Below are 11,719 nucleotides of genomic sequence, written 5' to 3'. Positions count from 1 at the left end.
TTTTTTTTTTTTTTTTTTTTTTTGCAATACGTGAGTCTCTTATTGTTGTGGCCTCTCCCGTTGCGGAACACAGGCTCCGGACGCGCAGGCTCAGCGGCCATGGCTCACGGGCCCCAGCTGCTCCGCGGCATGTGGAATCTTCCCAGACCGGGGCACGAACCCGTGTCCCCTGCATCAGCAGGCGGACCCTCAACCACTGCGCCACCAGGGAAGCCCCTGGGTTTGTTATTGTAGGTCTTTTCCTTCTCTTGTGTTTCTTGCCTAGAGAAGATCCTTTAGCATTTGTTGTAAAGCTGGTTTGGTGGTGCTGAACTCTCTCAGCTTTTGCTTGTCTGTAAAGGTTTTAATTTCTCCATCAAATCTGAATGAGATCCTTGCTGGGTAGAGTAATCTTGGTTGTAGGTTTTTCTCCTTCATCACTTTAAATATGTCCTGCCAGTCCCTTCTGGCTTGCAGAGTTTCTGCTGAAAGATCAGCTGTTAACCTTATGGGGATTCCCTTGTGTGTTATTTGTTGTTTTTCCCTTGCTACTTTTAATATGTTTTCTTTGTATTTAATTATTGACAGTTTGATTAATATGTGTCTTGGCATGTTTCTCCGTGGATTTATCCTGTATGGGACTCTCTGTGCTTCCTGGACTTGATTAACTATTTCCTTTCCCATATTAGGGAAGTTTTCAACTATAATCTCTTCAAATATTTTCTCAGTCCCTTTCTTTTTCTCTTCTTCTTCTGGAACCCCTATAATTCGAATGTTGGTGTGTTTAATGTTGTCCCAGAGGTCTCTAAGACTGTCCTCAGTTCTTTTCATTCTTTTTTCTTTATTCTGCTCTGCAGTAGTTATTTCCACTATTTTATCTTCCAGGTCACTTATCCCTTCTTCTGCCTCAGTTATTCTGCTATTGATCCCATCTAGAGTATTTTTAATTTCATTTATTGTGTTGTTCATCATTGCTTGTTTCATCTTTAGTTCTTCTAGGTCCTTGTTAAATGTTTCTTGCATTTTCTCTATTCTATCTCCAAGATTTTGGATCATCTTTACTATCATTATTCTGAATTCTTTTTCAGGTAGACTGCCTATTTCCTCTTCATTTGTTAGGTTTGGTGGGTTTTTATCTTGCTCCTTCATCTGCTGTGTGTTTTTCTGTCTTCTCATTTTGCTTATCTTACTGTGTTTGGGGTTTGCAGGCTGCAGGTTCGTAGTTCCCTTTGTTTTTGGTGTCTGTCCCCAGTGGCTAAAGTTGGTTTAGTGGGTTGTGTAGGCTTCCTAGTGGAGGAGACTAGTGCCTGTGTTCTGGTGGATGAGGCTGGATCTTGTCTTTCTGGTGGGCAGGTCCACGTCTGGTGGTGTGTTTTGGGGTGTCTGTGGACTTATTATGATTTTAGGCAGCCTGTCTGCTAATGGGTGGGGTTGTGTTCCTGTCTTACTAGTTGTTTGGCATAGGGTGTACAGCCTTGTAGTTTGCTGGTCGTTGAGTGAAGCTGGGTGCTGGTATTGAGATGCAGATCTCTGGGAGATTTTCGCCGTTTGATATTATGTGGAGCTGGGAGGTCTCTTGTGGACCAGTGTCCTGAAGTTGGCTCTCCCACCTCAGAGGCACAGCACTGAGTCCTGGCTGCAGCACTAAGAGCCTTTCATCCACACGGCTCAGAATAAAAGGGAGAAAAAGTAGAAAGAAAGAGGATAAAAGAAAATAAAGATAAAAGAAAATAAAGTTATTAAAATAAAAAATTATTTTTGAGAAAAAAATTTTTTAAAAAATTAAAAGAAAAACGGACGGATAGAATCCTAGGACAAATGGTGAAAGCAAAGCTATACAGACAAAACCTCACACAGAAGCATACACATACACACTCACAAAAAGAGGAAAAGGGGCAAAAATCACAAATCTTGCTCTCAAAGTCCACCTCCTTAATTTGGGATGATTCGTTGTCTATTCATGTATTCACAGATGCAGGGGACATCAAGTTGATTGTGGAGCTTTAATCCGCTGCTTCTGAGGCTGCCGGGAGAGATTTCCCTTTCTCTTCTTTGTTCTCACAGCTCCCAGGGACTCAGCTTTGGATTTGGCCCCGCCTCTGCGTGTAGGTCGCCGGAGGGCGTCTGTTCTTCGCTCTGACAGGACGGGGTTAAAGGAGCGCTGATTGGGGGGCTCTGGCTCACTCAGGCTGGGGGGGAGGGAGGGGCATGGAGTGCGGGGCGAGCCTGCTGCGGCAGAGGCCAACGTGATGTTGCACCAGCCTGAGGCGCGCCGTGTGTTCTCCCGGGGAAGTTGTCCCTGGATCCCGGGACCCTGGCAGTGGCGGGCTGCACAGGCTCCCCGGAAGGGAGGTGTGGAGGGTGACCTGTGCTCGCACACAGGCTTCTTGGTGGCGGCAGCAGCAGCCTTAGCGTCTCATGCCCGTCCCTGGGGTCCGCACTGTTAGCCACAGCTCGCGCCCGTCTCTGGAGCTCCTTTAATCAGCCTCAATTTCTCTTGTCGGTAGTGGAGCCACAGCTCACCATCCAGCACCCTATGCTCCACTTCACAAATGTGATTTGATCAAGTCATAACAACATACAATGAAATATTAACCATCAATAAAATGGAATGAACTATTGATACACAGAGCAACATGGATGAATCTCAATAATTACGGTGAAAGAATGTAGGGAGAAAAATATGTGCTGTGTTTGGTGATGTATCCTTTTACTTACTACTTAGCTACTTTAACACAGAAATTATTAACACAGTGCTTTACATATAGTAAGGTACTTAAAGACAGTTTGTGGTTTTGATTAAATTATTATTTACATGTATAGATGACACAAATTAAGAACCTAAAATAATTTTAGAGGAAGAGTCCTTTGAGATAAATGTATCCAACTGCCCCCGCCACAAGTTATGTGATTTCCCCAAGGTCATATGGGCAAAGTAGAAAACGTAGATTTCTAGCAAGTTATTTCCAGTCACTCTGAAGATCTCCTTTGAATTTTGAATGAGCCATAATTTTAAAATATAATCTTTTTTTTTTAGTAACTGGTCTTATGCAATTCACTATCTGGGGGGTTTTTCTAAGGAAAAAAAGACAATGTTAACCAGAAGGAAATGCTTCAGATGAAATTGAGTGATATTTCAAGGATTCTTTCAGTCCTTTCTTTATTCAGTCAAATCCCCCTAGTGGAGAAGATATGCCTTTACGTATCTTCATATATCTTCACACATAAAATGTGGAGAAAATGGAACCACCTTGACTAGAGGGGTCATTTTCTCTACAGACTGACTTAGAAATCATCTGGCAAGTCCCAGAGACTTGAGGGGAACTTTCCTGAATCTATGGTGATTCCTCCCAGGTGGAAACCAAATATCCGTGACTGCTTCCAAACCATCACACCAGTTTCTCAGCTGGTGACGATTTAATGAGGGAGTACGGAGGTGAATGAGATCCTAATGACCATTTATCTCTGGCTTGTGTGGCATCTTTTTAATTCTCCCAGGTGAACTTCTGAGACTGATGCTCCAATAGTACCAAGGTAAATGACTTACAATATTACCAAGCTTACTTACCTATTATTCTCTTACTGAGAATACCTGTGTACCCAAAGGGTTAAAATACACGTTGCTCTGGGTTTCCTAATTTTTATAGCTCCTCAGTTTAGCTTAAAATATTTAATTTTTTCTTTTCAATTTTTATGATGTTTGAAATATACAGTTAAATTACGAGAGAAATCTTAATGCCTAAGGTTAATTACTTAGTTATAGATATTTAGGAATGCCCATCCATTATTTACAGCAATAGTTCTCAAAGTATGGTCCTCTCTCACTAATGGGCTTGCTTCGTACTAAATGAGAAAATAAAAACCTTCAGTGGAAATTCCCTCATCATTCCACTACCTCTACAAATGGACTGGCATCTGTGCACGTCCTCTCCTTTTACTTTATTTTGCAGGAATTACTTACTGCGCATTAAAGGCCTGTCTTTACTTATTCTCTGGATTCTCAGCCGCAAGGACCTCCATCCATCAGTTACCCTCTCTCTCTGTTGGATCATTCTCATCAGCATACAATTTACTCTAGTTTTTCTCCTTTCTTTTTAAACTATCCTATCTTGATTCTGTATTATCCTTCAACGATGTCCCATATCTCTGCTCCTTTTTTCAAGCCAAACATCTTCAGGGTTGTTCTCACATGATAACTTCATTTGACTTCTAATTCACTCTTTCCAAAAAAAGTTTTTTTGTATGTGTGTCAAAATGATAATATCCAAATAGTTTAGAGTCAAGTAATTCAATAAGGAATTTTAAAACAGAGAGCAATTTTCCTTCCCTGGAGGCAACTACTCTTAAGTCTTTTAGCAAATTCCCTTGGTATATATCTCCACATCTTGAAACAATGGGTGTATTGCTATTCTTGGTCTTTATGTTTTAGACAATATCTCTTGTTCTCTCACTATGGAAAATGAGGATTTATCTGTTTCCTCTCCTATTATCATCATCACACAAACACACACACCAACACAGACACACTCATTGTATCCCCTCAAACTCTCCAGCTAGTCATACTGCAATTTTGTTAATGTTTATATTCATAGTTTACATTATTATGACTAAATATGTGTGATTTAGAGCAGAGCCATGTAGTAAAACTATTATTAGCCCTCCTTTCCAGCATGATATTTTTCCTCTGGAGACAGTTTATTTTCTTTTCTTTTTTTTTAAGTGGGCTTGTGTGGTTTTCTTTGAAAAATTCTTTGCCTTTTCTCATCTTAAAAAAAAGTACTCTTACATAAAAAAGAAATAGTATAGAAATATGCTTTTTTTTAAAAAAAAGAATACTTCATTAGCAGCTCTGGCAAACACTTCTGGTGCCCATCCACATCCACTTTGCCCTTACTGCCATCTCTTTGCATGAGGGCTTTCTTTAGGACTAGTGCCCTCTCTATAGATGTGCATTGTAATCCAAAAGTACCAGAGAATGAACACTCCCTGGGAGTAGTCCTTGAATAATGACTGAAGGGAGTTGTATCAATGCCCTAGTTCTCTCCCTCAGGTGAGATATTCTGAAGGACACGCTCTACACTGTTTCTCAGAGTTCCCTGGTGGGATTTAGCTCCAGTTACCCACCATGGCTGCTTGATAGCACACTCTTTTTTTTTTTTTTTTTTTTGGCGGTACGCGGGCCTCTCACTGTTGTGGCCTCTCCCGTTGCGGAGCACAGGCTCTGGACGCGCAGGCTCAGCGGCCATGGCTCACGGGCCCAGCTGCTCCGCGGCATGTGGGTTCTTCCCGGACCGGGGCACGAACCCGCGTCCCCTGCATCGGCAGGTGGACTCTCAACCACTGCGCCACCAGGGTAGCCCGATAGCACACTCTTTATTGACTTCCTTCTTGTTCCACTAATGGTGTTTCCTGGGATCACCTCCCAAATAAATGACTTGTACTCGAATCCTTCTTTCCATGCCTGCTTCTTCAACAACCCAAACTAAAACAATAGTGCTGAGTATTCCCTGTTACTTCACATTTTAAGGTACAAGATATCTGCTGTCCCAGTTTTAGAGATGCTAAGATTAACAAGTGGACGCAGGTGGTGTCAGCCTGATGTGTCCATTATAAAATTTCCTTTCCTACCTGTATTAGTCAGGGTTCTCTAGAGAAACAGAACCAATAGGATAGATAAACAGATAGATAGGAATTGGCTCATGTGATCGTGGATGCTGAGAAGTCCTAAGATCTGCAGTCAGCAAGCTGGAGACCCAGGAGCCAACATTTCAGTTCAGGTCTGAAGGCAGGAAAAGACCAATGCCTCAGCTCCAGGAAGTAAGGTAGGAGGAGCTCCCTCTTACTTGTGGAAGAGTCATCTTTTTTGCTCTACTCAGACCTTCAGCTGATTGGATGAAGACCACCACATTAGAGGGGCAAGCTACTCAGTCTACTGATTCAAATGTTAATCTCATCCAGAAACACAGACACACCCAGAATAATGTTTAACCAATATCTGGTCACCCCATGACCCAGTCAAGTTGACACAAAATTAGCCATCACACTACCTTTCACCTAATACTTTTATCAGTCGCTAATGGTTATTGCCTATATCAATTACCCCCTCAGGTGTATTTTTGGCCGTGCCACACAGCGCGGGATCTCATTTCCCAAACCAGGGATCGAACCCGTGACCCCTGCAGTGGAAGCTCCAAGTCCTAACCCCTGGACCGCCAGGGAATTCCCTCGTCAGTTGTTTAAAATGGTGATTTTTAAATGCCAACATTCCTTCTGCATTTATTAGCTAAAATTCTATCAGTCTGAGCTTTCCCTTATCAACTATTTGATTACCCTGAAATACAGTTTGTACAGAAAGGGTGCGATAAATATATCCTTTTTTTAAAGAAAAATATTTGTTTATTTATTTGGTTGCATGGGGTCTTGGTTGCATGGGGTCTTAGTTACAGCAGGCGGGCTCCTTTGTTGCAGTATGTGGGCTCCTTAGTTGCGGTAGTCGGGCTCCTTAGTTGCAGTTTGCAGGCTTCTTAGTTGTGGCATGCCAACTCTTAGTTGCGGCATGCATGTGGGATCTAGTTCCCTGACCAGGGATCGAACCCAGGCGCCCTGCATTGGGAGTGTGGAGTTTATCCGCTGTGCCACTAGGGAAGTCCCAATGTATCCTTTTTGATGACTTAGTTTTCTAAGTAGTTATCACTAATTTAATCCCAAACTCTGTCACCTATCTAAATTATTTTCAGTATGGTCATTCCCGTCAAATGCTCTATCAATTTCATCTTCCTAAACAGGGCTCTCCAAGGGCTTCCTGACTTCTTGGAGAGGCTTCTGAATGATTATCTTCTAGACCTGGTACACTGCCGTCATCCTGGGATCTCCGTTCACTAGAATTCCCTCCAGTTGTTTCCTGTGTGGGAACTCCTATTCTCTGGATGCCATGTTTTTCTCTTCCTATTTAGGTGAATCATATCCTCTAATATTTCTTTAAGAGAGGGTGTACGATAATTCTAGATTCTAAATTGGAAATATTTTTCTTTTTCCCTTTTTTTTTCTTTTGCGGAAATACCTTTTTATTAGAGCTCTGAAGCTATTGTTCCATTTGTCTTCTAGCTCTTGGTGTGTTTCTTGATAGCTTCAATTCATGTATACTCCTGATTCTTTCTTTGTGAACGCTCCATCTTCTCCTTGGAAGCTTGTAGGATTTCCAAACAGTTTCAGAACACTGGGGAACACGGTTTGGAAATTTCATAGTGCTGTGCTTTGATTTTTATCTGTTAAGCTGGACATTCAACAAATGTCTAAAATCCTTCAGTTATAGGAAATTTTGTTGAATAATTTCCTTGGTTATTTCCTCTGGTGGGTTTTCTCTGTTTGGAACTCTTAATATTTGAATCTTAAATTTCCTAGACTGTTCTTTCTTTTTAAAAATTCTCCTCTATTTCTCATCTTTTGGGGTTTTTGCTCTGCATTCTGAAAGATATCTTCACCTTTTCTTCCACTCCTGCTATCTTGTTTTTAATTTCCAGGAGATGAATTTTGTTTCCTGAATACCAATGGCATTGCCATTTCATTGGTAAATCTTTCAATACCGATCTCTAAAATTACTCCTTTAAAGATATAATAACAATGCTATTATAATGCCAAAAGAATGTCTTTAATATCAAGAGTCTAGGGACTCTCTAAATTTCCTGTATTTAAAAATATTTTTTTGTTTGAAGCAGTGTTCAGATAAGTTCATGTATTTCAACTGCTTGATAGTTCTCATAAGTTCTCATAATCTTTAGTTCTTGTTTAGTTTTTCCTATAATTGAATTATTGAAGAGTCGGGTCATTTATGATGTAGTTTTTCACAGTTTGGACTTGACTGATTGCATTTATGGTGATTTTACATCTTCCTCTTTCCTCTGCATTAGCTATAAATTGATAATGAAACCTGAAGACTTAAGATCAGTTTTAACTTTTTGGGGGGCATTAATACTTCATCAGGAAGCAGGAAAGTTCTAATGTTCTTTATTTTCATGATTTAGCAGCCATTGAGGACCATTGTCTTGATCCATTTATTTCATTTAAAGTTGTAAAATGGTGACATTATAAAATCTACCTTTCCTTCCTAATTTATTAGCTGTATGTCTACAAAGAAAAACTTCCTCTCATCAGTGTAAGGCCAACTGGCCCGAGGCAGGGGAACGCAATCAGACTCACAGGTTGAAACTGACCTGGAGACTTTCCGGACCACCCAGTTCCAGGAACTGACCTGGGGACTTTCCACCCGGCCCAGCCTTCCTGCCTTTCGAGGGGCGGGACTAACGGTCCCCCACGATACCCGAAGAGACCACCAAATAAGGAATACCCAGCGCCCTCCCGGATTCACCACACCCCTTTCCCTTCTTCCCCTATAAATTCTGCCTAAACCCTCGCCCGGGCCCGACTTTTCTGGCCCCTTTCTCTCGGATCAGTGAACCTCGCCCGGGAGCGTACCCAAATAAAGCTTGTTTAAGCTCTCCTGCGTTTTTGGTGCCGTTCCTTACAATCAGCTCTTTCATTACCTGACTTACAGTTAGTGATGGCAGCCAGAGTAAATGCTTAATTCTTTCCTTTTATTTATAAGTTTTCAAAACAATGAGCTGGTTTGTTAGCATCCTCCAAGTGTGACAATTAGTTCTTTTTAAATTGTCATCATTATGAACATTTAGATTTAAACATATTTGATTTGCTTCAATACCTTATAGATATTATCCCTGTAGTGCTCTAATTGTGTAATTTTGACAGGGGAAAGCTTCAGTTTGGCTTCTGAGTCCTTTTGACATAATCCTAGTGGTTTTTGATAATTTCTTGTTTTGGATTTGACAGGATGTTTCAGGCTCATTTGCATGAATGATGTCTGAAATAATACATTTGAATTGATAGTATCAAGGTAAACTTATGATATATTTTACCTGAAAAAAGTCTTTCACTGAAAAAGTCCAGAAATATGGACTGACTCAGAAGCACTAAACAGTTTTAGAAGCCCAGATTGTGATATCTAAATACCACTCCCTTCTGAAAACCAGGACTCCCGGGACTCCTTAGAGAAATGGCTGATTCCAAATGTGGTGCTGTGTTTTCATTTGAAGCTTTGGATCCTCTTCTAAGCTCATTCCGTTATTGGCAGAATTCAGAAATATACTGAAATTAAGTTCTATATACAGACTGCAAATGAAGAGTCCCCAGAGAAAAAGCTACAAGGAAACCATTGACAGTTTGAGGTCAAGTAACAAGATTGAAGTTTTAGAAATAACACTCTGACAGCAATGTTAAGAATGGAGTGTGTGGGCAGCAGATGCACAGGATGCCCAGATACGGGGATTAGTTGTGATTCATCCTGGATATAGGAAAGGCCTAATATTAACACAGTAGCAGTGGGGTAAATAAACAGGGAACTGAGTTGCTAGCTATTAAGAATGTATGACTGTTGGGACTTCCTTAGCGGTGTAGTGGTTAAGAATCCACCTGCCAACGCAGGGGACACGGGTTTGAGCCCTGGTCCGGGAAGATCCCACATGCCGCAGAACAACTAAGCCCGTGCATCACAACTACTGAAGCCTGTGTTCTAGAGCCCGTGAGCCACAACTACTGAAGCCCGCGCACCTAGAGCCCATGTTCCGCAACAAGAGAAGCCACCACAATGAGAAGCCCGTGCACCTTAACAAAGAGTAGCCCCCGCTCGCCACAACTAGAGAAAGCCCATGCGCAGCAACGAAGACCCAATGCAGCCAAAAATAAAAATTAAAAAAAAAAAAAAAGAATGTATGACTGTCAGCATAACTGATGGCAACTTGGGCCTGTAGAAGTTCCTCCTGTCCTTCCACTGGCCCTACCCAGGACTGTACTCTGCAGTAAATCACTTCTCTTGTCGTCAAGGGCTTTGAAGTTAATAGATATTGTTTAATAATCATTAGGACCCAGTGGCTTCTATGCTATCTTAGTCCCCAGACAATGATGAAGACCTTTGTTGACATATTCCCAGTGCCCAGGAGACTACTTACCCATCCATAAACCTTGACTTAGGAATGCACTTCCTGTTTCTAAGCACTACTCCAATACCCTAGGTTAGCTATACAACTGTCCCAATGTCCCCTCAGCAGTGCGGATGCAGCTGTAAATGCTTCTGGATCACAGTCCTCCATGATCTCACCCTGTAAGTTACTGTATAATAAACGGATCCATTGATTACATGGAGCCACCTGCTTCATTTTCTCAGTCTCGAGATACCTTCTTAGTTTGGTGGGCATTTTTCATTCCCTCTTGTCCTCCAGCAAAGAGGCAGTAATGTCAGGTCTTTGGGATTGGTGTGTATTTGTAGGGTAGGGCTTTGGGTTATGGAGGAGAAGCACTTCAAACAACTATCTTGGTGCCAGGGACAAGCTATGGAAAGTCCCTTAGGGTACTGGGGGTGGAAGGGGAGATAACTCCTAGAGCAGGCTCCCCTCCATCCCCAGCCCATCCTCCCGTGAAGTAGCTGTGGTGAAGTAGCTGTGGTATACTTCGGTGAATTTGAAAATGTCCTTCACACATGGACATTCTACTCTGTGGTAACCAAGGGCCCTCCTGCAGCCTGGATTTCATTCCTCTAAGGATTTCCTGAGAAGCTAATAAAATAGAGGTCTTTTTCTGGCTTACCGGGTGAGAAGTATCCGACAGAAATCTCCTGAAGAGACATCTGCAAGTGGGGAAGGAGGCACCTTGCAGATAACCACTAAAACCTGAGAGACATTAATTACTGATGTCCCGGGATGGGGTACTGACTTTTTTTTTTTTGAAACTGTGCGTTGAGCAGAATTTTAAAGCTAAGTGGAACGTGTGGAGAATGAGCTGTTTAGCACATCTTCTCTCCGCGAAGCTGGAAAATTCCTTTTTAAATGTGGCCAGGGAGAGGAGGGCACAGATATGGAGGATAGGAAACTGGTGGACGGGTTTACGGAGTAAAAACCAGAGGGCCGGGAGACCACCTCAATGTCTTCTGCCATCTAGTAAACAGCAGCACACACCCAAACCCGCAAAGAGGTGGGGAGCTAGTATCTTCCTTGTCCTTCCGGGCCGAGGCCTGGGACGCGTTTCCAGCCTCTGCGCATGCGCAGCGCAAGGCGGCGAGCGGGGGAGGGACCCTGGAAGTTCCACGACTACCTTCTCAGGCCCCGCCTCTACTTCAGAATCAAGAGGGAGGAGCGTCGTGCGCGCTCGCGTCGGTGCGCGCCCTGAAAGCCAGCTCCCACCCCCTGCGTCCGGTTCTCGTCCGGTGCTTCGCCCCACCCCACACACACCTCTGTCCCGGACCCATTTAGGAGGCGGGGCCGAGGCGCCGCTCAGTCGGAGCCGCGAGCACGAGCGCGTGCCTACGACAGCGCGTGCCAGCCCGGTCGCGAGGAGACCCCGCCCTCCCGTCCCGCCCACGCCGGCCTCCAGTCCTCCGACTACTCACTGGGCGCTGAGAACGCGGGCACCCGCGCGCTGAGCAGCCATGGAGGTTCCCGGTAGCCTGTGCAAGAAAGTCAAGCTGAGCAATAACGCGCAGAACTGGGTGAGTCGGAGTAGAGGTGCGGAGGAGGCTCTGGGAGGCTCCGGCTGCAGCTTATTTCGTAGCCGCTACCTCCCTTCCGTCTCCTCTGTATCCTCCCTGGAGAATTGGGGGTGGTACCCGAGGCCGCGGCGCCTTCCACCTGGGGCGGTGGGTTGTGCCGGGTGGAGTGGCGCGGCGGGGGCGGGGGTC

General features: G+C 43.6%; 1 protein-coding gene and 1 long non-coding RNA gene across 6 annotated transcripts in view; one reads left to right on the top strand and one right to left on the bottom strand.

Moving 5' to 3' along the window:
- The window catches only part of LOC113618991 (uncharacterized), a 21,300-nt gene extending 9,755 nt beyond the window's left edge, over positions 1 to 11,545 (bottom strand). The window contains exon 1 of the long non-coding RNA XR_003432235.1: positions 11,432 to 11,545. This is a non-coding gene — a long non-coding RNA (uncharacterized LOC113618991). The remainder of the gene's footprint in view (positions 1 to 11,431) is intronic.
- The window catches only part of PAPSS1 (3'-phosphoadenosine 5'-phosphosulfate synthase 1), a 109,415-nt gene continuing 108,800 nt past the window's right edge, over positions 11,105 to 11,719 (top strand). For 2 of the 5 annotated variants that reach the window (XM_027103455.1, XM_027103456.1), the window contains exon 1: positions 11,404 to 11,530. Coding sequence is in view for 1 of the 5 variants with exons in the window: in XM_027103453.1 (XP_026959254.1) it covers positions 11,471 to 11,530 (60 nt within the window). In the remaining 4 variants the exon portion in view is untranslated. Of the gene's footprint in view, positions 11,531 to 11,719 lie in introns of all 5 variants that reach the window. The other 3 variants (XM_027103458.1, XM_027103457.1, XM_027103453.1) reach the window with 2 other exon arrangements.

Source organism: Aethalodelphis obliquidens, unplaced genomic scaffold (genome assembly GCF_003676395.1).
Source record: "Aethalodelphis obliquidens isolate GAN/ISIS:26980383/991018 unplaced genomic scaffold, ASM367639v1 scaffold6, whole genome shotgun sequence".
NCBI classification, from domain to species: domain Eukaryota; kingdom Metazoa; phylum Chordata; class Mammalia; order Artiodactyla; family Delphinidae; genus Aethalodelphis; species Aethalodelphis obliquidens.
This window is presented reverse-complemented; position numbering and strand designations above follow the sequence as displayed.